Source organism: Dipodomys merriami, unplaced genomic scaffold (assembly GCF_024711535.1).
Source record: "Dipodomys merriami isolate MVZ:Mamm:240054 unplaced genomic scaffold, mDipMer1.0.p SCAF_1367, whole genome shotgun sequence".
Taxonomy (NCBI): Eukaryota; Metazoa; Chordata; class Mammalia; order Rodentia; family Heteromyidae; genus Dipodomys; species Dipodomys merriami.
The window spans coordinates 120,674-146,493 of record NW_027202679.1 but is presented as its reverse complement, the minus strand read 5'-3'; the positions used below and the strand labels follow the sequence as shown (position 1 = coordinate 146,493).

At 39.4% G+C, this 25,820-nt stretch overlaps 1 protein-coding gene and 1 long non-coding RNA gene across 2 annotated transcripts; both read left to right on the top strand.

The window, feature by feature from the left end:
• Positions 1 to 1,466: 1,466 nt before the first annotated feature.
• Positions 1,467 to 19,324, top strand: LOC138825258 (zinc finger ZZ-type and EF-hand domain-containing protein 1-like). Its single transcript, XM_070019655.1, has 5 exons — positions 1,467 to 1,516; positions 10,288 to 10,342; positions 14,304 to 14,415; positions 18,235 to 18,305; positions 19,165 to 19,324. Coding segments are annotated over exons 2-5 (345 nt in total). The 5' UTR covers positions 1,467 to 1,516; positions 10,288 to 10,340.
• A 184-nt stretch (positions 19,325 to 19,508) lies between these two features.
• Positions 19,509 to 25,820, top strand: LOC138825257 (uncharacterized). The gene is made up of 3 exons (XR_011371382.1): positions 19,509 to 19,578; positions 24,684 to 24,843; positions 25,691 to 25,820. It is a non-coding gene; the product is annotated as an uncharacterized lncRNA (long non-coding RNA).

The window sequence follows — 25,820 nt, the reverse complement described above, 5'->3', positions numbered from 1 at the left end:
GCAGAAATGTCCCCATGAGATTTTTATCTCCAAATAAACACTCAATAACTGAAAAGGGTACTGTGGCTCAAAGTTGTAGAGATCTAGGGGTGGGATGTAGCTCTGTTGCAAAACACTTGCTAGCAAGTGCAATGTCCTGGGTTTGATCTCCAGTACCAAAAAGAAAAGAAAAAATACAGTTAAAGCTGGGTGCTGGTGGCTCACACCTGTAATCCTAGCTAATAAGGAGTCTGAGATCTGAGGATAGTGGTTCAAAGCCAGCCTGGGCAGCAAATCAGTGAGACTCTTACCTCCAATAAACCAGCAGAGAACTGGAAGTGGCACTGTGGCTCAAGTGGTAGAGTGCTAGCCTTGAGCTCAAGAGCTGAGGGATAGTGTCCAGGCCCAGAGTTCAAGCCCTATGACCAACAAAGAAAATACAGTTAAAAAAAGTTGTAGAGAGCTAGCCTTGAGCAAAGAGCTCAGGCATAGTGCCCAAGCCCCAAGTTCAAGCTCCACAACCAACAATAAATAAAAATAATTAATAAATAAATTACATATAGTTTATTACAAACTCTGTACAGGGAAAATAGGATAGGACAAGTGGCAACAAATGACTACAAGTTACAAAGTGCCATGCCATTTTCTCACTCTGAGAAGATGAATGATTTATACCAAATTTCAAAACATACTGTAAGTTATACACAGGAAATGAAATAACCATGCATTTTACAGACAGTATTTTCAAATCAGTATCTTTTCATTTACACTAAAACACACTGCTTTCAAAATTGATTTGTTTTTGTTATTCCAACTCACTTACCAAGGAAGGAAAGGAAATGGAAATGGAAACATTCAAAACCAAAGAACCTCTGAATATACCAAGGCTCATGCCTGCTTGCTATTATTTCTTTGCTAGGAAATATAACAGGATGATATAGTCTACAGGTAAAGTAGAAGAACAAACTCTCCACTGAGGCTGCAGAATGACTGATGAGGATGGGTCATACAACCTTATCTAGGAAGTTTCACAAAGAGTTTGCTGTGGTAGGTTGAGTCTAGTAGATAAGTGTAGCCAATCTTAGAGAGGAAATTCATTGTAAAAGGCCATATAGAGATGAGGAGGATAACTTGAAGGTGAATATGTGATTAGAGGGCCTTGCTTTCTTGAAGATAGACGTTTTTCGAGTAGGTTTTATACTGTTGAAAATGAGACAGTTAAGGAAGGGATGCTTATTTTTTTTTAGGTCCAGGAATTAGAAATATTATAACATTATCTTTGAAAATTGATAGTAAAGTAAGTGTATTTACAATTTCTATTGCAACATATAGTTTTACCCAATAAATGGTTGTTTATTCTGAATGGGTTTAGAAATGAAACACCATAATATATTTGAACTCACAAAAATAATGACACACAACTTGCCATGCATGGAATTAAAAAATATGTAACAAGACTTATGTCTGAATTCCCAGCTGCTCGGGAGGCTGAGGTCTGAGGATAGCTGTTTGAAGCCAGCCCAGACAGAAAAAAAATGTGAGTCTCATACTACCAATTAGCCTCCAAAAAAAAAATAGTAGGAGATTGATGTGTGGATCAAGTGGTAGAGTACAAGACCTGAGCAATACGGCTCGGGGACAGCAACTGGGTCCTAGTTCAACCCTCAGTACTCATACAAAACAATAAATTATGTGACTAAGGCATGTGGTGCATATTAGAGTTCTCATTCCTTATGCCCTTCATAGTTTATATAACACAAAATTCAGTTTTGTACATGTATTAATTATAGTTACTATAGTAGTATCAATTATTATAAATATATTATATATATTACTTATACATTATATAACATTGATGATATTATAATATATTCCTACATTATTCATAGTAATTATAGTAATATCAGTAAAATCGTATATGTTTTAGAAAAGGGAATAAATTTTCTTTGGTATAACGAGGAAGTAACAGTCACAAAAATTATTCCTCTTGGATTTTATATATATATATATATATGTATATATATATAATTATTTCTTTTGCATTCAAGATACTGAATGATAAAAGCAAGTTTTCATATGCACTGGTGTGTCATTGGCATGGGATTGTTCTCCTAAAGTCTTTACTCCAGGCAGAATAAACAGTGGAAGCTTGAATGATTGCCATTCAGGAATTTCTTTAGAAAATGAACCAATCTTGTTTTGATTATTAACAAATTTGTACCCAATACCCTTTTCATTTATAAAATATTTTCATTCTATAGCAATTTTATTGCCATTATAACTATAATTAGAAAGATAATGTGGATGCATCTGCTCCATATCTCTTAAAAGGTAATGTGACATTCACAGAATATCCAGATAAGCATGATGGAAAACTGGACTTGAATTCTAGGTCTGCAACTGGTCAGTCTTAGGTAATTGGGAAATTTGGTTGGCATTGCCTGCCTAATTCTTTAGATAGATAGATAGATAGATAGATAGATAGATAGATAGATAGATAGATAGATAGATATAGATATAATGTAGTATTGAATAAAAAGCACAGAATCTTTTCTCAAGTATGTATATTTACATTTTGAAAAGGTAATTTAAAAAGTGTAGCCATTATTGTGTATTTCTTTGAAAAAACGAGTGCATTTCAGGAGTATTTTCACTTCAGCTTCTATAAGAAGATGGGAAATTGTATCTTTTGTATGTTTGCCATGTGGTATTACATGTGTTTTCAAAAATACATACACATTTTAAATAATGGTATTTATTTCATAGGTCACAAACTGAATAATTGGAGTGGATGACCCTAATGTCTTATTTCAGTTGCCTGAATCAGACCGAAAAGAGTCTAAATTTCCTAGTTATGAACATTTCTTCATGCAAACTTAACAACATAGAATGGATTATGAAGGTATAGCCTTCACATACCTCTAAAGCTTTTATATATCTTAGAGTAATATGCACCTACACTAGTCAGCACTCATGAAACACTGATATATTATAATTGTGTTCATATCAGAAATATACTTTAGCTTAAAGTAAAATGAGATGGGTTGTATACTCAACCAAAGAGCAATGATCACCCACTGCAATTTTTCTCAGTGGGTAAACTCTCCCATGTATTTTACTGACTTAACTTCTATTTTGTGCTTTACCATTATTGGAGAGGTCCCATTGTGTCTACATAACAATGCTGTAACAGCCTGAGCTGCCTTTCAGTTGTACCTCCATTGTTGTGATCATGGTCAACTCTGCAGCTGTGAGCACATATTTAGTGGACACTTGATCTTGTCAAGCCCTGATTTAAAATCCAGCTTTCGCTTCTCATTGTCACAGTGTTAAAGATACCACTCCTCTAGATTTATTTTTTATCTTCTTGTATTTCAGACACTGCCTTAGATGTTAGATTTTGAAGTAGAATTTTTGTACATTTTTATTGTAAAAATACTGTCCAGAGGGGTTACAATTAAATGAACAAGGTAATGAGTACATTTCCTATCGAGCATTGTTGCCTCCTCCTTTGTTTTTCCCCTACCATCTCTTCCCTCTCACCTCCACAACTACTCCCTCCTCCCTGCCAGTTTTAAAGTTTATTTTCAATGTAGTGTCTACATCTCATTGTTACAATGGGTCTACCTGTATCCCTATTTAAGCATTTATTTAACATCATCTTATATGGTCATATGTACATAGCTTTTGACCTTTTTGCTTGTCCTAGAAAGAATTAGAAATTTTACTTTGCATTTGATCTGTTGAGGTGTTAGTGATGCCTGATGAACTGCATATATAATAATGTTAATAATGCGATGTTCTGGCATATATTTGTTTAATTTTTACAATTGAGGATGTAAATACACATCACTTACAAAACTGTTTTCATGCACTTTGGTAATACTTTATTGTGAACTTTCTAAATGCCAGGCATGGCAGCACATATTCAAAATCCCATCACTTCTGTAGCTGAGACAAGGCTGGAAAGTTCCAAGCCACCAGGACTATATAGCAAAAAGAGCAAAAGAACCTTCCAAAGGTTTTATTACATACTTTTTACACTTAGCCATTATGACCACCATAATGGAACTCCACTTCTTCACTAATGATTCACAGGATTACTGCTGATGATTGGTATCTTGCCAGGTGCTCATATATGTTTGTGTATCTTCTTTGATAAAGTGTGTTTCCACAGTTTGTATTGAGGAGTTCAGAATATCAGGTCGGTCCATAACCACAACTCTGGAACATCACAGATGATGGGATACCTTGCCAAAGAACTGAGAAATCACAGAGAGGAATAGGAAAGTGGGACACCAGGGGACCCAAAGGCTCACCACCAGTTTTTGGTGGTCCTGCTTAACAAACTTTTTATCCAGTTTAATATAGGGGTGTGGCTAAAGGTATTTGCACAAACTAGGTCATCAATCTATCTTGTGGTTACAACCACTAACAAGAGGTATACTTTGTATACATAGTGACAATTAACTATCTTACTGTTAGGGAGCAGAAGGGAGGAATACATACTTTAGCCATAAAATATCTCATCTCATCTCCAAGATCTTACTATTTTAGTATCCTAACAGCTGTATTTTAAACACACTTAAGGTAGTAACTTATAGCTCTATCTTGCCTTGACGATTTGACCTTTCCAGGGTACATGTCTCAGCCTTTTGAGTCTTGTTTAAGATGGCTTTCTAATCTTTTATCTCTTTCCAGATCTCACAGCTCAGCTCTAGAATCCCTCACAAGTACTCTTACAGTTGTATATTTTTGGAAAGGATTTTTTTCTAGGATAGGCTTCACTTTTTAAACTCTTAAGATTCCTTTTCTCTCCCTGTTCCTGTATCTCCCCCTTTGTGTGTGTGTTTGTGTGTAGGTTGTGAGTGTGTGTGTGGGGTGTAGTAATGAGATTTGACTTTGAGCCCTTGAACCCTTGGTGTTTACACTCATGCCTGATGCTTTACCATGTGAGCCAATGTTCCACTAGGCCTTTGACTGATCAATGGAACATCAATGTCTCATGGATTTGGCTACCCCAGCAAGCTGTGAGCCATGATCCTCCAATCTCAACCTCCTGGCCTTTTAGGAATAGGGATGAGCCACTGGCATCCAGATCTATTGCCAAGTGATTTTTGGTTTTGTATTGCTGTTGTTGTGTTCATCCAAAATCTGTAAGGAAAATAAATCATTTATCATCAGGACTATTCACATAAAATGTGCAGTGTTGAAAGATTAATTATGTTTGACATCCTGTATGATTTTTATCAGTTTACAGATACAGTATGTAATTTGAATTTTTGAATTCTATTGTTGGAAACAGTTGAGTCACATATATAATTTGATTGTTCTTGATTTGGTTTTATAATGTGTTATTTCAGAACAGAGTGTATTAAGGCTTAATTTTGCACTACTGAAACAAGACTTTTATGATTATTCAATGTCTTGTAAATTATAAGTTAATCATTTCTTGGCATCATGTGAGTGCCCGGTAGTTTCCTGTAGTCTTTCCAAGTGTTTTAGGACACAATGCCAGACACTTTTCTGAAAACATTTGAATTTACTGTTCTGACAAATATGTAAGATTGTACTTTATAATTCTCCTGGGATTTTCACTGTACTTCTCTGTACTCTCCAGTGATAAATTCATGTGACAGTTATGTTGATATTCTCCCGTGTTACATTCATCATTGCAACTTGGGAACTACTAGTATGCACTCCTGTACTTCAGTCCATTCACGCCTTGGCCTGCACCACTCTCACAGCAGAGAGCCATAGATTGGGAATATTTTCTTCGCTGTTTATCTTGGACATCTGTCTTTACTTTCTAGCAATGTATTAATTTAATTCACTCTCTAAAGTCTAAGAATGCCTTGAAAATGATTACTGTATTTCCATGGGTTTTTTCTTGTTATTTGGCTTCAGGGAAGAACTTAGGTCAAGCAGATTGCAAACAAGCCTCAATAAATGTTATTCATTAGATAATGTTAACTTCATGGTCTGACTGCCTCCTTCCTTTTCATTGTTTATTTTTCAATGTAGCCGTTTCTTGTAGAAAATATTTCTGTGCCTACTTAATATTAATTCCTACTGTAAGCAGTAATTAATTTTATTCCAACATCAATTCACAGTACCCTGTGAGTTTCTTCAGGATATTGTTTTAGGGTACTTCACATTCTTGGCTATCTTTTAACCATCAATGCATCCAATGATAAAGGCATATTGCTTAAATCATCATTTTGATCACTGAAAAGGAAACCATACTGCAATCTCAGTATATGGCAAACAATTTTCTGGTTTAAAGTTATTTTAGATTAAAATTGATGCTGCAAGAATGAACATTCTGTGTATAATTTAATATATTTTCCTATTTATTTTGTTTTAGTATAGGTTCCAATATAGAAGTATAAAGTTAAAGCATTGCTATTGCTTAGTTTAGATTAATATTTCCAAAAAGTTCAAGAAAATTTTCTATTTATTCACAATTTTCAGTCAACAGAGTGTCCATTATGACCAACGGAGAGAGTTTAAAATTGTTGTGTTCCTTAAAGTAGTTGCTGGGTAATCAAATCCAGTGCTTCATGTGTCAGTCTACTGTGTGCCTATGAGCCTGACGTGGCCTGTTGTTTTATTCTCACTCAATTAGAATAAAGAAAAATTTCAGTAGGAAGAAATCATTATTTGGTTAGTTTATCCAATATCTCTCTCACATATACAGAAATATAATTAATTCTACACTGGCTGAAAATGGTATTCTTGCATTATTTTTATTAGTAGTTGCTGTTTTTTTTATAGCCTCTCCCTTCCCACTCGAAGTCCTGCCTCTATCCTATCCCCTCTCACAAGTTCAACTTGACCCACTTCCAGTCAGCCCCTCTTTCGAAACCCTGTCCTGCTGCACCTGAAATCCCACCCCCAATTAACCTACACCCTAGTAGCCCTGCTATAAACTTTCAAAGCCCTGTTTGCAACCAGCCTCCTTCCTCAAGTCCCTGCTCTGCTACTTGGAAATCCCTCTTCCACTCCATCTACTCTCTTCTCTGCCCCAAAGAAACATATCGCCTCCCTCAATACCCAACTTGTTCCACCCAGACCCTCACCTCCATCCAGCTCCTCCCTTGAATCCCCACCCTTATCTCTGGATGCCCTGCCCCTAACTAACCTAGTCCCTCCAACCCCACCCTTCCCTTTCACCCTACTCTCAACCAGCCTTCTCCCTCAAGCTCCTTAGAGGCTCCAGGGAACATTTCTCCCCTTTGCCCTTCCCCCACCCCATAACTAGTCTACTCCTACAGCCCAGACAACCCATTCAAAGCCCTTCCCTGAACTACACTCCTCCCATGAAGCCCTGTCCTGCTACATCAAAATCCATCCGCCACCCTATATTTGCCCTTGAAGCCCTGCCTTGTTTCACTGGAAGCTACTGGCACAGCCCACCTCATCCTTGGAAAGCACTTCACCAGGTACTTCCCTACCTCCCCATCTTAAGTCCTGCCCTTCTCCCCCAATAATCCAACCCTCAGCTGAGCTCCTCATCCAACCCCTAGTTGGGGTTCTCTGTGGAATCCACACTCCACTCCACAGGATACCCTGCATATAATTATCCTAAACCCTTGTAGCCCTACCACCTTCTGAAAGCCCCACCTCCAACTAGCCTCATAGCTCCAAGCCCTGCCCTTCTCCACCAGAAAATCCCACCATCCTTGCTCGTTCTGGAAGGCCACATTGTTCCACTGGAAACCATTCCACCAGTTGGCCTCCTTCTGGAATGCTTACCAGGCTTGACTGGAAGCACCTGTCCATCCCTATTCTCTTCTTTGAAGGTTTGCCTTGCCCTACTGGAAACCCTGCCCACAGTAGGCTTGCTCCTTAGATATCCTGCCTCCTAACACTGAAGTCCCCAATCAATCTTACTCCATCTCTCCAAGTCTTGGCTGGCTTCACCGAAAACCCCACCCTAACTAGTCCTTTGGATCCTCAAAGCCCTGTCCTGACAAGGCTCATTCGTCCATTGCTGCCCCCTCCTGCTCTGCCAGAAATCCTTCCATCTTACCACATGCCAAAAAGTATGGGGTTTTCCACCCCAGAAATGCTGTCCTTTACTAGCCCAGTCCTTCATAACACTGACTTCCCTCTCAAAGCCACACCCCTCAATAAACCTCTCCCCATCAGCCCAGCCTTCCTCCACCAGAAAGCCTGCCTTCCACCAGCCTCTTCCCTCAAATTTCCCACCCTGCTCCACGGGAAATCCCATTCTACCTAACCCATGGAGGCCCACAGCGCTCCACCAGTAACCCCTCCTCTAAGTAAACTCTGTGAGAGCTTGAGGGGCCGGGAAGTCCTGCCCCATGCTGATTCCATCTTCATGCATGCCAGGCCACTTGGGGAAGAGGGGTCAAAGGGTGGCTTGGGGGACAGGCCACCAGATATAGCAAGAGGGGTTTCTGGGGAGGGGATGGAAAGAAGGAGATGCCGCAAGAGACACATGACAAGAGACATGGCTCCTGGAGCAGAGCAGTGCCCGGCTCTCCTCAGGCTTGATGGCCTGAGGAAGCTGGATCAAGGAGAGGTCTGGGAAATCCCAGGCTGTCAGAGAAGGCTGGAGAAGTCTGGGCAGGCAGGGAGACCTGGGGAAGCCCTAGCCAGCTGAGAGGACTGCACAGAGCTGAGAGGACTGTGAGGAGCAGGGAGGCCTGCAGAGAGCTGAGAGTCCTGTGAAATGCGGAGAGGACTACAGAGAGCACAGAGGCTTGTGAAGAGGTGGAGAGGCAGAGAGGCTTGCAAAGAGGCCAATGGAGAGTGGAGAGGCAAGGCTTGCAAGGAGGAGGAAAAAGGAAAACAACTTGCCCCCTGGAGGTTGCAGTTGCTCCTAATTCTAGTAACCTAGGACAGGGTTGCAGACACATTAGTAAAACACCTTTGACATCTTTAACTGTGCTTATGTGTATTTTCTCGCTCACAGGTCATTACATCTCCTCGCTTGCAGCCCCATTCTTCTCTTAGGACTGCAAACAACATCTTCCCCGGTAACCCTGCCATTTTCTACTGAACATGGGGCTATCTCTGAGCCTCCTTCCTAAAGCCTTGTCCTGTTCCACTGGAAACCCCACCCCTACAAATCCAATACTTCCTACCCCCTCCCAAATGTCTCAAAGCCCTACCCAGACTGGCCTCCATTCTCAAAACCCTGCCCTGCTCCACCACAGAGGCTGTGGCAAAGCAAGCTCCTTCCTGGAAAACTCGAGAGGTTGACTGGAAACCCCAAACCACCTCAAACACGAAGGTCTTATCTAGTAACTGTTTTATTCCAAATGTGATTTTAAGTTGGTATACAATTCATATTACTCAACACGATAAAACAGTTTTACAAAAAGGGAACATCCAAGTGTGATAGCTATTAGATGCCTTAGTCTAGTTTGGGGTTATGGTACCAGACAGATCCATATTGTGTGAAGGAATTACCTTTTATTGTAAAGCTTTCTTTGCAAGTATTATTAATGTTTCATAAGTGATCATTTTATTTCTAGAAAATTTATGCACATTTGTGCCCATTAACTTTAAGAATATTAGTTATTTTGGTTGAGGAAAGAGTATTAGTGTACAAAATCTGACTTTCAACTCATCTGTCTAATGAATAATTTCAGAGTTCCTTTCCATACTATGTACTGGAGTTTTAATAACAGAACTTCTCTAAATTCCAGAATGAACTTTCAGATTCTTCCTTCCACTAAGGTTCCCTTTGGGAAAAAAATGAATTGGGATTATACAGGTAAAATGTTAGAAATAAAAATGTATAATTATATAATTATATAGTTATATAATAACAGGTGAAGAACCACCCAATGTGCCTTTTATTTTCTAACAAAAGGAACTTAAGGATATTTAACTATAGACTTTCTGAAGGCTAGAAGACAAAAATATACGATATGACCTGTGTATTTCTGAAAACAAAACCAAAATAAGGAAAGACAATAATGAAGCAGAAGGGAATCAGGAACTTTGTATGTGTGATATATAACTGGAGATTGTAAGAAATACAATGAATCAGGTAAAAATACCTTTGGTCAAAATGTCTGTTTCATTGTAAATCTTACTTTTGTTAACCTCTGACTGAATATTTGTTTCAGCAGTGATATGCCCAGGAGCTGTGTGGTTAGGCAGTTTCATCATTGCAAGATCATCAGAATGACTGTCTCCCACACACTTTACCATACCTCCTAGATATGCAATCCTGTTGGTCCAACACTTTAAGCCCGACCTGTGTTTTATCAAAGTTCTGTATATGTATGTTATTGGTTTATTTAGGCTTTATTTTTATTTATTTAGATGTCTTCTGGTCCAGGAGGAGGCATCAATAACAGTTCGTTGGTGGTGAACACATGTATGTATCCTTGGCTGAAATCTGCTCTTGTTTTATCTAGTCTGCTCCTAGAAATAAATGATGACAATTATATCTAACATGGTATAGTGTCACTATTAACATCTATCACATGCTGACTATATGTTTTTTATATTTCTTTTTACCACTCTCTTTCTCTTTCTCCCTTCTTCCTTCCTTTCTTCCCTCCTTCCTTCTTTCCTTTGTTCCTATCCTCCTTCCCTCCTTCCTTATCTCCATTCCTTCCTTCCTTCCTTCCTTCTTCCTTTCTTTCTTTTCCTTCCTTCCTTCTTTCCTTTCTTTCTTTCTTTCTTTCTTTCTTTCTTTCTTTCTTTCTTTCTTTCTTTCTTTCTTTCTTTCTTTCTTTCTCTCTTTCTCTCTTTCTCTCTTTCTCTCTTTCTTTTTTTCTTTCTTTCTTTCTTTCTTTCTCTTTTAATTTTAATTTAGATATTTTGTTTGTTAGACAGGCATTCTACAAATAAGGACACATCAACAATCTTTTTCATTTACTAACTTTGCTCATACATTATCAGTTTTGTTGATGGCAAAACAGAGACTAGGCTAAGCTCATTCTTACCTTGGTCAGCCAAGTAGCTGGGATCACAAATGCATTCCAACCTGCCTGGCTTTAGGGAGATATCGAAATCTTATTACCTCCCTTCCCAGACTGATTCTGAATTGTGATCCTCTCAAATTCTACTTCTTCAGTTAATGATGTGACCTTCAATAGCCTGCCCTCTCTATAGGTGATCCAAATGAATGATTAAAGCAATAATAGTCTCTTTTTGCCAGTCTTGGGGCTTGAACTCTGGGTCTAGTCAATGTCTCTAGGCTGTTTTGGCTTGACACTTGATCCACAGTGACACTTCAGGTATTTTTCTGTGATTAATTTTGGAGATAAGAGTCACACAGACTTTCCTGCCCATGCTGGCTTTGAACCATGATCCTGGCATCTCTGCACCCCAAGTAACTCGGATTACAGGTGCAAACCACAGTTGCATGCCTGCAATTTGAGTTTAATCACTGGCATAAATAATAAAATAGTTTTTATGTTAAAATATAGGGTAAGATTGAAAATATAATTACACTAGTCAGATATTTTAGAAAGTATTTTTGTTTCACATTAGTAACTCATCTTTACCCCAATTAAGGGATTATTTTTCTGTTTGTCATCTTGTATGTCATTTGGAAAATTAAACTTCATGTCTTCCAAGTGGGATAAAGGATTATGAATGGCCTTATGTACCAGCTCACATCTATGATCACTATCAGAAATCAGAGATCAAGAGTATCACACTTTGGACATAATCTGGACAAAAGTTTACAAGTCCCAATCTGCACAAATCAGTGAAGCATGGTGACTCATGCCATTAATCTCAGCAACACAAGAGGCATAGGTAGGACTATCATGGTCCATGCATTGTCCACACAACAAAGAGATTTTAAGATAACCTAAAAGCACAAAAGGCAAGAGGTACCAAAAGATTAGAGTTATAAACAATAAATACATGTAAAATTAAATGCATATTTAAAATCATTAAGTTTAATTGGAAATTTGATTTCATACCTATTTCTTCACATTTTTGTTATTTATGGGGCTGAATTCTGGGCCTAGGTGCTATCCCCCAGCTCTTCAGCTCAAGGCACCTGCTCTACCTCTTGAGCCACAGCACCACTTTCTTTTTTTTCTGCTTATGTGGTGCTAAGGAATCGAACCCAGGGCTTCATGCATGCAAGGCAAGTACTCCACCACTGAACCACCTTCCCAGCCCCTATTTCTACACCTTTTATGTTTTCATTAGTTTGCCTTTCTGCTCTTGATTTCACTTCCACATATGATTACTCGATTCCTGGTGTTTATTTTATTGGACTATAAGTTTTTCTAATAAATTATATCATTTAATTTCTAATATGAATCTATCATATTTCACTTCTTAAAATTATGTACACCAAGTTTACCCAATTGTCTATTGTCTATTTATAGATTAATGCTGTCTTCCTCAGGTGAAAGAAAACATACATTCTTAGTTTCTCTTGGCTTAATCTAGTTTTCACCAGGTCCTACCATTTCCTTAAAATGATGCAATATCATCATTTCTAATAGATAAGTAAAATTCCATTGTGTATATATTCCACCTTATCCTGGTTTATTTTTCAATTGAGTGAAAATGTCTAAATGTCATTTCTTGTATTTGGTGTGATCCATCTCTCAATGTAGCATTTAAATTTGCATAACTTTTGTCTTTTTGTGTTTCCATGTGTTTTATGTTTTGCTTTTGATTTTTATTCTTTATGCCATTTCTGGCATTTGCATTAAGGGACTTGCACTCTCCTTTGACATTTTGCACTCAAAGCTGGCATTCTACTACTTGAGCCACAGTTCCGTTTCTGGATTATTGCTGGTTAAGTGGAGATGAGAGTCTTATGAACTTTCTGTCCAGCCTTGCTTCACACATCAGTTCTCAGATATGCACATTCAGAATATCTAAGACTATACACAAATGTCAGCCTCACCAGGGAGATTCTCTGTGTTTTACCTTATTCCTGTTATTTTACTGATATTAAGTAAATGGCAGCAACTTTTTATCATTTCCCTAATATTGTGCATGCAATCTATTCTGTAACAAAAAGTGCCTTTATTCATTCCTTGGCCTGATGGCTTACATTTTTATATATGTCATTATATAAATCATTAGTTCAATATGATACATAAATCTGCTTTTTTTTATTTCTGTCAGTTGTGGAGCCTGAACTCTGGGCCTGTGCACTATCCCTGATCTCTTCAGCAAAAGGCTAGCACTCTACCACTTGAGTCACAGCACCACTTCTGGCTTTTTCTGCTTATGTGGTGGTAGGGAATCGAACTCATGGCCTCATGCATGCAAGGCAAGCATTCTACCACTGAGCCACCTTCCCAGCCCCTACCTACCTACTTTGCATCGGTGGCTCAGGTCTGTATTACTAGCTACTCAAGAAGCTGAGATCTGAGGATCACAGTTCCAAGCCAGCCCAGTCAGAAAAGTCCATGAGACTCTTATCTCCAATAAACCACTCAGAAAACCAGAAGTGGCCCAGTTGCTCAAGTGGTAGAGTGCTAACCTTGAGCTGAAAAGCTGAAGGACAGTGTTCAGGCCCAGAGTTTAAGCCCCATGACTGACAAAAAAGTGGCCCACCATTGTAGAAAACTTTTCTAGAAGGACTTTTTTTTGGGGGGGGAGGTGCTAGTCCTAGAGCTTGAACTCAATGAACATAACATCTGGGCACTGTCTTGGAGCTGGTTTTGCTCAAAGTTACTAACCTACCACTTGAGCTACAGCTCTCTTTCCAGCTTTTTGGTGGTTAATTGGAGATAGGAATCTCATGGAATTTCCTGCTTGGACTGGCTTTGAATTGCAGTCCTCAAATCACAGCCTCCAAGGATTATAGGTGTAAGCCACCAGTGCCTGGCTTAGAAGGACTTCTTAAGAACTAAAAATAACATGAAGGCCTATGAACAGTGATTTCCTTTATTGGAATTCCAGGGTCTGAAAACCCCCAGACTTCTGCGTTCAGCTGTTTGTGAGTGCCCAGACCCCACACTGGTCACACATTAGTCAGACAGATGTGTGGAAAATGAGTCAAAGAAACTGGGCCTCCCTTTCCATAGCTCTTTTGAGATATAGTGGTCATTTTGCCTCTCTCATGAGAGTCTCATTAAGTCTGGTTCTTCAGATAGATAAGCCACTGTATAGAGAGCAAATTTCTTCTTAACTTTCATTTTATAGATGAGATTGCTACAAATTGGGAGGACCTCTATCACTACTACCTCATGTGTTCCCAGTGGGTAGTGGGTGCTATTCCTGGTCCCACTTTTAATTGACATGCTTTGTATATGAGGAAACTCCTATATAAATGTGGCTTTACTTGCTGGATTCTGGAGAAGCTTAGGAACAGGAAATTGTTTTGATTGTCATTCTGTACACAGGGTTTACTGTTCATCTGAAGACCTTGGAGAAGATGATCCTATTGGCTGGTTTGAGCTAGAAGAAGAGTGGGATGAAATAGATGTCCAACTGCAGCAGTGCCGAGTTGCCAAAGTAAGCATTAGTGAGCACAACCCTCGCATGTTCTACTCCTACCCTCTTCTTATTGTGTATACTCTGTGCTAATTGTAGGCCAGCCCTAAGTCAAAACAGAACCTCAGAGGTGGAATAATTCTCAAGGAGTCCCTTGAGAATGTAGTGGGAGAGACAGATATAATATGGCTGTGATAAAGGGATATTCAGGGGCAGTTGGAACCCACAGGAAGAAGATTCAAAACAGCCTTGAATGCACTAGGAAAGATGGTGTGGAGTAAATGGCTAGAAGTTAAGCCATCATCCTTGACTTGATTGAGATGTGTGGAAGAGTTCATCTTAGGCTGAGAAGCAAGTACACAGGCATATGTGCAAGAGATGTGTTTGCCTGGCAGTGAAAGAGACTGTCAAAGAGCTATCTGGCCACTTAATTCTTTTTAACTTCAAGTATCAATCTGAGGCTGAGACTTCAATAAGAGAATTAAGAACTATCTTCAAGGCTTTTTATGCAGTAAAATACTAGATTTGGAAAAGCCGTTAACGAAGGAACTTTTAAATAAAAAGCAATTTGTACAAAAATTGGGCTTTTAAATAGTCACAGTGGCTCATGCCTACAATGTTAGAAACTTGGGAAGGCTGAGATTGGGAGGATCACAGATGAAGATCAGCCTAGGCAAAATAAAGTTGACAAGATTTCATCTTGAGCAATAAAAAGCATCCTATATATACATTTTTCTAATTTGGGAAGGCGAAGGGAAAAAAACAAAATCCTTAAATAGAGATACAGGTTGACCAATTGTAACAATGAAATATACAAGATGAACTTTACAACCCCATGCAGGGGAGTGGGTGAATGGTAGGGGAAAATCAAAGAAGGGGATAACAATTCGATAAGAATGGTAATCATTACTTTTCTCATGTTACTGTAACCCCTCTGTACAGTATCTTTATATTATATATATATATATATATATATTTTTTTTTTTAAAAAGACAGTATGTTGGAAATGAACTTTTAGACTTGGTCCGGGGAATTCAAGGGGCCAAGGGAAAGTGGGAGAAAAATGAGGGAGGGGGTAAAAATGTTCAACAAAAATGTACTCATTACCATATATATCTATATATCTGCAACCCCTCTGTATATTACCTTGCCAATAAAAGTAAATTAAAAAAAAATCTGGGCACCATAGTGCATACCTGTCATCCTAGCTGTGCGGGATTTGCAAATAAGTGAATTTTGGTATTGGCTAACTTGGGCAAAAGATGAGACTATAAAATATAAAAATTAGAAGAAAAAGATTGAGGTGTTTCTTTCTTGAGAAAAGAGCAAAGATAATTTATTGGAAAAAAAAGAGACAGTATAAAATAAATGTCAACTGGGCAATCATATGCAAAAGATTAAAAAAAAAAAGAAAATCTAGACCCAGATCTTATATACTTTATAACTCATAGCTCAAATTGATTATGACCTAAATATGAAACCTAAATCTAAAACTTTAAAAACATTTTTGTTGTTATTATAAAGGTGGTGTACAGGTGGGGGTACTGTTTCATAAGATGGATAATAGTACATTTCTTCCTGGACAGTCCTTTGTTCTCTCATAGTTTTTCCCTTCTGTACCCACCCAAAAGCTGTATGTATAGTTCATTTTCAACATGGTTTCTACTGTGTACCACTGCTGCATTGGTTCACTCCATGTCTCTCCATATTCTTTCCCGATCGACAGACCTGTTGGAACCATCTCTTCACTGTGATGGTAATTATTTACTGAAAGTGTGGATTCTTTCACTGAAGTCGATTACGATGAGATTTGTTACTTTTTATTTGTTCTGAATATTTCAATTTGAGTTTCCCAAATGTTTGTTGATAGATTTCTAAAACCTTTGTGCAAAATAGCTATCAAAGGACATGACCCTGTGCTCATTTCCAATCTGTATTGTATAAGCTTTTGTCTCACAAGTCACAGTTTAGTCTCCAGCTTTATGACTTGCCTACAAACAAATTATGAGAAAATTTTAAACAAATGCATAAGTAAAGTTGGCCAGGCGCTGGCGGCTCACTCCTGTAATCCTAGCTACTGAGGAGGTTGAGATCTGAGGATCGCAGTTCAAAGCCAGCCCAGGCAGGAAAGGCCATGAGACTTTTATCTCCAATAAACCACCACAAAACTGGAAGTGGCACGGTGGCTCAAGTGGTAGAGCACTAGCCTTTAGATGAAGAGCAGAGGGACAGTGCCCAGGCCCAGAGTTCAAGCCCCATGACAGACAAAAAAGAAAGAGGAGGAGGGCTGGGAAGGTGGCTCAGTGGTAGAGTGCTTTCCTTGCATGCATGAGGCCCTGGTTTCAATTCCTCAGCACCTCATAAGCAGAAAAAGCCAGAAGTGGCACTGTGGCTCAAGTGGCAGAATGCTAGTCTTGAGTTGAAGAGCTGAGGGACAGCACCCAGGCCGAGAGTTCAGGCCCCATGACTGCCAAAAAAAATAGTTGATAGTTGTCTCACCCCCAAGTGTACTCATTACTTACCTTCAATGATGATAAGCTTATCTTGTTTCATCTATAATATACCTCACCTACTCTTCTTCCTCCTTCCCAGTATTATTTTAGAGAAAGTATATGACCATTTTATTCATCAATACTTCAAAATATACCTGTAAAACAATATTACTAAGTTTTGTTTCTCCAGTTTTTTTTTTATTGCTCAGTTTTTAGATACTGTCATGTTACTCAGACTAAGTACTGGAGTAGAAGGGTGCTTTAAGTATTTACAAGTACTCTGTTAGCAAATGGAATATTGTCCCAATTCTTTGCATTCACCAGGTAGCTGATAAACTAATTTTTACTTCATCCTACACAAAAAAGTAGAGGGCACATGGCTTCTTGAATAACACTAGTGACTATTAATAGACCAACCCTGTGTCCTTTGTTTTTATCATCCCTTCAGAATGCTATGGTGAAGGTTTTGTTTTCCTTCTTATGCTAATGAATTGAACTTCACTAATATTTTACCTGACTAAGCCATTCTTTGTCCAGCATCCTTCTGTTCATGTGACCCACGCCCCTGTCTCCCTTACTGTCTCTGTCATGTTGGGTCTTCTTTTTTTTTTTTTTTTTTCTTTTGTTGGTTGTGGGTCCTGAACTCTGGGCCTAGGCACTGTCCCTCAGCTCTTCAGATCAAGGCTAGCGCTCTACCACTTGAGCCACATCCATTTCCAGCTTTTTCTGTGTATTGGTGCTGAGGAATTGAACCCAGGGCCTCATGCATACAAGGGAAGCACTCTACTCCCACTGAGCCACCTTCCTAGCCTTCATGTTGGGTCTTCTTGAACCTTCCATCAAATGCCTTGCACAGCATTAACTATTTGGTACATTTATTTTAAAACAGTAAGTTTCTTCAAAATTAACTGATTAACCCTGTCTGGAGGCCTGAATCCTATGTTTGTAAGCATAGTCTGTAAATCTACATTATAAAGGGAAATCTTTAACATTGTTTAAGCAACAGAAAGCTCACAAAAAAATTCTCTATCCCTGCCTTTGTCTCTTCCTCTGAAAGTGCATATCTTTTAGAAGTCAGCTTCTTCAACTATTGGGTCAAACCTTCCAGAAGGAAAACTTGCAGATATTACTTTTGGGCATAAACTAAACTTATCTGCCAGTTTTGTTTAAGTAGTAGGTTCTTCCCTCTCCTGATACTGGACAAGGGTTTAGTTCACTGCCACAAAGTGGTCTGCTGAATCTGCTCTCCTCATACTTGGGACAAGTATGTGATGTTATTTCATGGTACCATATGTCTGTGGAGTGTCATGAAGTAAATTTTCTAAATGTCCTTTTCTTGGCTTTCTAGAAGAATATCACTGAGAAAGATCATAAGCAGTCCCTGCAGCTCACATTCCATTCACTGTGCACATATTTTAGGTAAGTTTGATTCTCTTCGATTATTGAATAATTCTAACCTCTGTAGTTATTTTTCTATAATTAGTCCTTCCTTCTGTGCTTTTGGAGTAGTGCTTCTCCTACCCAGAATTTAGAGAGATTCTCGAGTTCCTACTAGGCATGAGAATGACTAAAATAGTGATAGACTGATACTTTTCTCAAAACCTTAATCCAAGGCCCTTATAAGACAAGGTAGTATTGAACCCAGTGAAAACTTCTTCAGACCTTCAGTCTCTAATTAAATATCAAAGACAAAAACTAAAACCAAAAGAGTTTGGGGTCCTCAGTCTTCCATTACAACAACTGAAAATGCAGAGTAGTAATGTGTAGAAAGAAACATTCCAGGAAGAGAGTATATGGAGACTTACAGTCACATCAGAAAAGCAGATGGGACTGTAGAGTTCCTTAATGGAGGCACAGACTCTTGAAGGAGGGAGGGAACTGAGCATCTGCTTACAAGATGGACTATCTGGTCTGGATGACAGATTTAGGGCTATTTGTATAAAATGCTTTCAGAATCAGTTAACGAAGATGATGATAGGTCCTGGAGGTGTTGCATGAAGAACATTTGAAGATACAGGGATTGTTAGCCTGGATTGTTGAGTTACCAGTCATGATATCAGATATATTGAACACTGATATCAAGGTAATTTATGTGTCTGTGCTTTTGGAAGGATATATGGACAGACCGTGGCATAGTCCTAGTTGTAACTACCATTTCTCTTCCTGACCCAGACCCCTATTTCATAGAACTGATGCTGACATCTCTCTGTGTTCTTTATTTGAACCTGACCAGGAAAAGCCTCTTCCTACAAACAGGTGTGAGTTTGTGTCCTTTCAGTGATAAAGATCCAGGTGGCCTTCTACTTATACCTGAGAAAAGTGACCTTGCTGGCATGAACACTGGTGAAGTCCTAGCTATCATGAATACCCTCCTTTGTGTGGCTGCTCGAGAGGTACATCCTGTTTTCTTCTCCATTCTTTACCTCATGCTTCTTTAAGAGTATTTGATAAGACAGTTACTGTAGGGTTTTTTTGGAGGGTGGGTGGGATTGATGGTACTGGGTTTGAAATCACTGCCTCATTCCTGCTAAGCAAGTGCTCTACCACCTGAGCTGTGCCTCCTAGCCCTTTTTACTCCTGTCATTTTGAGGATAGTGTCTCAGTTTTTGCATGGTCTGGACTGAGATCCTCCTGGTCCTGGTCTCCCAAGTAACTATAGTGGCAAGAGGTACACCCCAAGCTATCGTTTAAGGTAAGATGTAGTGAACTTTTTTCTGAGTGTTCCTTGAACTACAGCTGCGATTATAGCATGATCTACCATACCTGGCTACAGTCTTAACTTTTGTAGTATTGTTTTTGCCATCACATCAGTTTTCTCTCATATGTCTAGACTATTCTGCCCATCTCTGTGTCCTCCTTAAAATTCTCACTACAAGATCATTGATATGTGCTGTCTTTCCAGTTCACCACGGATCATTCTGATCTCCATTTTTATTTCTGCCATTTTCTATAATTTCTCTTTCTCTTGTAGCACATCTAAATCCTGCATATTCTTCAACCTCTAAAAACTTCTTCAAGCTCTTACCATTCTCAGTCAAAGCCACTGGGCGAAAACTTCAGGGTTCTCACAAGTTGATAGAAGCAGGAGCTCACCATGCTGGAACAACACTGAAACCTGGCTCTTCAACTGGGCCATTCAACTCTGAAATCTCACTGACTGTCCAAGAAAGTTTCCCATAATCCCTTACCACTGGGACATCAAGTAGTTGACCTTTCTTCCCTTTCTCTCATCTGTGATACAGAGGAAATTGCATATACAATTAAACTTTCTAGGCCAGAGATTATTGCAGCCACTGAATTATCTTCTTGTAAAAGCAAGCATTTATGGTTATAGGGAGGGAGATAGACAGAGTTACATTAGGAGAAAAAAAAGTAAAAATGGTCTAAATTACACCTAGTCTGAGCTTTTTTCTCATGTTTGTTAGTTCAACAATGCCTACCAATGCCTGCTGTGTGTGAGGCCCCACGTTAGGTACAGAGGATACAATGATAGAGGAACCCAAACAAATGTGTGATTACATAGTTTTGTGCATAATTCAGGCTGTCAAAGGATGAGCACTGGTCTAGGGAGAGGGAAGGAAACTAGGGAAAAGCATTTTGGAAAAGAATTGCTGATCTCAGGGAAGGACTTTGAATAGGCTTAAACAAGCAAAGAGGAAGTGAGAGACATTTCAAATGGAGGGAGGTACACCTACAGTGGGCCTGTGATAAATGGGAAGGAACAGGCTACTAAAAAGGGGATGATAATGGGTAGATTCTGAACACGAGGTATTCATGGTTTTAGTGACCTTAAGGTGGTAAGACCTAGTTGCGCTCTCAAGATAGAAATTGTGGCTAAATTGAGCTACAGAGCTGAGGGATAGCGCCCAGGCCCAGAGTTCAAGCCCCACAACCAGACCCAAAAAAAAGAAAGAAAGAAAGAAATTGTGGCTAAAGATTTGTAACCAGTAACGAACAGGAAGTCATGATTGGGGACTGCCTCACATCAGTCATGGGCATCTTGAGCAAATCTACAAGGAAGGTAACCAGGACAGTAGGAAGGAGTATCAGGAAGAAATTCTGGCAGAGAAAGGGAAAGAACTTAAAGAGGGCCAGAGTTTGCAGAGCCTGAGTTTCAGTGGAGGGGCTTTGCTCTCCAAGTGGTAACTGGGGAGTGATCCAATAGAGACAGTAGAATGGGACTGAAGGAAAAGCAAAGCCACAGCATGAAGGGACCATTTCAAAATGTGGTTCACATACAAAAGAATAGATATGGAGGGACAATAAGTGAAAACAACTCTCTGTAGTATCATTCTTCAGTGTGTGTTCACAGGTTCCTTGTTTTTCTTTCTAGTCATCCCTGTACAATGTGTTGGTTATTGCTTGGTTTTTTTTTTCACCTTGATAGCATACAATCTTCTGTGAAATATTTGATTTGTTTAACAATGTTTTTGAGTTTCATTCATGTGTTGTCATTTGTGTTCACTGGTGTACCACAATAGTCTCTTTATGACATACCGTAATTATCTGCTTAACTTGGAGAGGCATATGGGTTGATTCTAGTTTAGAGGAATTAATTACAGACAGTGCTAATATTAGCATATTTCATAGTTTTTTGTTTTGTTTTGTTTTGTTGGTTGTGGGGCTTGAACTCTGGGCTTGGGCGCTGTCCCTCAGCTCTTCAACTCAAGGCTAGCGCTCTAACATGTGAGCCACAGTGCCACTTCTGGTTTTCTGGTGGTTTATTGGAGATAAGAGTCTCACAGACTTTCCTGCCTGGGCTGGCTTTGAACCACAATTCTCAGATCTCAGCCTCCTGAGTAGGTAGGGTTATAGGTGTGAGCCACCAGCATTTGGCACTTCATAGTTCTTCTTCTTCTTCTTCTTCTTCTTCTTCTTCTTCTTCTTCTTCTTCTTCTTCTTCTTCTTCTTCTTCTTCTTCTTCTTCTTCTTCTTCCTCTTCCTCCTCTTCCTCCTCTTCCTCCTCTTCCTCCTCTTCCTCCTCTTCCTCCTCTTCCTCTTCCTCCTCTTCCTCTTCTTCCTCTTCTTCCTCTTCTTCCTCTTCTTCCTCTTCCTCCTCCTCCTCTTCCTCCTCCTCCTCTTCCTCTTCTTCTTCTTCTTCTTCTTCTTCTTCTTCTTCTTCTTCTTCTTCTTCTTCTTCTTCTTCTTCTTCTTCTTCTTCTTCTTCTTCTTCTTCTTCTTCTTCTTCTTCTTTTTTGTTGGTCATGGGGCTTGAACTCTGGGCTTGGGCACTGTTCCTGTGATCTTCAGCTCAAGGGGAGCACTACCACTTGAGCCACAGTGCCACTTCTGGTTTTCTGGTGATTTATTGGAGATAAGAGTCTAATGACTTTTCTGCCCAGGCTGGCTTTGAATTGCGATCTTCAGATCTCAGCCTCCTCAGTATCTAGGATTATAGGCCTGAGCCACTGATGCCTGGCTACTTATAATTCTTCTTCTTCTTCTTCTTTATTTTTTTTTTTGTATGTCGTTCATAGGGCCTGAACTCTGGGCCTGGGTGCTGTCCCTCAGCTCTTCAGCTGTAGACTAGCACTCTACCACTTGAGTCTCAACCCTACTTCCAGATTTTTTTGCTTATATGGTGCTGAGGAATCGAACTGAGGGCCTCAAGCATGCAAGGCAAGCACTCTACCACTGAGCCACCTTCCCAGTTCCAACTTCATAATTCTTATGTGACAGACCCTCTGGAGGTTAGATGCCCCTTCAGAGAAAGTCCAAAGAACAAAGATGACGAAGAGTTACAAAAAGATCATGAATTATTTTCAAGTAGGTTTTTAAAATAAAATAAAAAAGTGAGAAAATCCCATCTTCCCTTCCAATATATAGGCACAATTTTTTTTTTCAGGCACACAAAAAATTCAGACACAAATTGAATGGACATTTATAAAGTTTGGGCTCATTAGTATACAGGTTCATCTTCAACAGACATCTTTAAGCATTTTTAATGGTAGGAAGATTACAAGCTACTTGGCTACTTCTTTCATTTACATATTATAAATTCTGTAGTCATTTAGTCAATTCTCCTAACTTAAAATATTATGTTTTCTAAAAACATCCTCCTTATAGAGAGATTCCACACAGTGGTCCAATTTCAATCCTTTGTAAATTACGCTTTTAAAAATTAAAGGTTGGGCTGGGAATGTGGCTTTGTGCTAGAGTGCTTGCCTAGCATCCAGGAAGCCTGCGATTTGATTCCTCATTACCACATATATAGAAAAAGCCAGAAATGGTGGTGTGGCTCAAGTGGTAGAGTGCTAGCTATGAGCAAAAGAAGCTGTGGGACAGTGCCCAGGTCCTGAGTTCAAGCCCCAGGTTTGGCAAAAGTAAAAAATTTTTTAAAAATTAAAGGTTTCACCAGGTGCTAGATTACAGCTAATCAGATAGCTGAGATCTAAGCCAGTCTGGGCAGGAAAGAATATAATAATTTTTTTTTTTTGGATCTGGTCGTGGGGCCTGAACTCTGGGCCTGGGTGCTGTCCCTCAGCTCTTCAACTGAAGACTAGCGCTTTTTTCTTTTTGCTTATGTGGTGCTGAGGAATCGAACCCAGGGCCTCATGCATGCAAGGCAAGCACTCTACCACTGAGCCACCTTCCCAGCCCAGAATATAATAATTTTTTTATCTCCAATTAACCACATCTTTCCCCCCCCACTCCCCAGAAATGCCAGAAATAGAGATGTGGTTCAAGTAATAGAGCAGTAGTAGCCTCAAGCAAAAAAGCTGAGGGACAGCACTCAGGTCGTTAGCTCATGCTCCAGAACTGCCACCAAAAGAACAAATAAATGCTTCTGTTCTTTTTAGTGATATATATTTACCATTTAAAAACAATATGTAGCTCCTAGTTCTTCAAATACCTTGATACTGCTCTTTAGCCTGAAATTAGACATACTTTTCCAAAAATGAAGAGCTAACATTTAGTGAGATCACTGCATCCAGTCACACAATATCAGTGATATCACTAGCAATGCTGTTTTTGTTGTTGTTATTGTTGTTTAAACCTAGTAAAGAGGTCACATAACAATTTTTGATGTTTGAATTTATATTTTCATTTTCAAATGAATTGCTTGAAAATGTGATTTTCCTATTGTCCTTCAATGATGGATTATCTTTATTTTTTCCATATTTTATTATCAATTTATGGTACATGGTAGATTTATTTTGACATGTCCATATACTCATACAATGTGGGGGCTGGGAAGGTGGCTCAGTGGTAGAGTGCTTGCGTTGCATGCATGAGGCCCTGGATTTGATTCCTCAGCACCACATAAGCAGAAAAAGCCAGATGTGGCATTGTGGCACAAGAAGTAGAGAGCTAGCCTTGAGCTGAAGAGCTGAGGAACAGCACCCAGGCCCAGAGTGCAGGCCCTATGACTGACAAAAACAAAACAAAATAAAACTCATGCAATGTACCTTGATCAGACTCACACTTTCTTTTCAACTCTCCCTCAACTCTGCTAGCGAGAGATTTGATGAAGACTCAGGATAAGGGCTCAGAGACAGAAGATTCATTACAAGAAAGAGATGAACAATAGGGTGGGCGTCTTGGGGTGCAGTAGATGTCTTGTGGAGCAAAAAGAATATTTATAGGTTCCACAAAACTGCAGAGCAATAGGGAAGTTTTCCTAAAACCATTTTTCTTGGTTCACTTCTGGATTGAATGCTCTTTCATAAATTTGCCCCATACACATAGGTTTTTGTTTTTGCTTTGCCAGTGACAGCTGCTTCTATAGAGATAGTTCCTGCCCAAGTTCTGGGAACACATTATTTGGACATTTCCTGTTTGTCTGTTTCTTTGTAGTGTGAGCTGTTGATGCTCAGTGAGCACCAGGGGAAGTTGGCTCTGTGGTCTTTTCTCTGTTCTGGTCTGTGCAAGGTAGCCTGCTCTCCCGGTGCCATTTGCAACTGAAGAGCACAGACTCTGGAGCCAAAGATCTTGCTGTGTACCTTATAGAAAAAATGTGAGTATCAATACACAATCCTGAAAACAGATAGTTATAACTCACGCATCAAGTATGTATATGGCTTATTTCAGTTCCGATCTATAGTTATTTCCGCTTTTGTTTTTGTTATTTGGAAGTTTTTGTTTTGTTGAGACAATATTTCACTATGTACCTGAGGTGTGCCCTGAACTCGTGACTCTCTTGTCTCAGCCTCTCAAGTGCTGAAGTTACAAGCCTGTGTCACCACCTTGTTCAGATTATTTTTGTTTTTTTTGACCCATTTCTGGGTCTAGAACCTAGGGCCTGAGTGCTATGGCTGAGCTTTATTGCCTAAGGCTATTGCTCTACTTGAGCCACAGCACCCCTTCCTGCCCTTTTCCTGGTTAATTGGAGATAGAGTCAAGTTGGCATAGAACTCAGCCTCCTGAGTAGATAGGATTGCATGCATGAGCCACCATGCCTAGCCTTTTTTTCTTTTCTTGGGGCGGTGGGGGGAAGGTGCTAGTGCTTGAACTTAGGGCCTAGGCACTTTCCTTTAGCTTTTTTGCTCAAGATGAGCACTCTGATGGAATTCTATGCCTCCATCAGAAAGAATGACATTTCCCCATTTGTTAGGAAATGGAAAGGTTTGGAAAAAATTATATTAAGTGAAGTAAGCCAGGCCCAAAGAAACATAGGTCCCATGGTTTCCCTTATTTGCAATATCTAGTATAGGTATGAGTCAAGCGGAAAAGGTCAGATAATGTGATGTTAGGAAAATGAACCCTTAAATATGTATTTTAATGTCTTCGTTTCTTTCATTCATGTGTTTCTAATGCATTTATAAGATTATTTCTTTGTTGCTTTGTATGTCCCTCCCCCACAGTGTAACCCCCGCTTTCACTATATTTGATGTCAGTATAACATGTGGAGGAGATGGGGACAAACAAGTCGTTTAAGGATTCGGGTGGACCTGTTGCAACAATGAGAAGTACAAAATGTCATGTCAAAACCAG

What these genes read in the sequence shown, in the direction of transcription:
- LOC138825258 (XM_070019655.1), top strand. An exon ending in AGCAGTGCCGAGTTGCCAAA is followed by an intron (nt 14,416 to 18,234) that starts GTAAGCATTAGT and finishes TTGGCTTTCTAG; the next exon opens with AAGAATATCACTGAGAAAGA. An exon ending in TCACTGTGCACATATTTTAG is followed by an intron (nt 18,306 to 19,164) that starts GTAAGTTTGATT and finishes GTGTCCTTTCAG; the next exon opens with TGATAAAGATCCAGGTGGCC.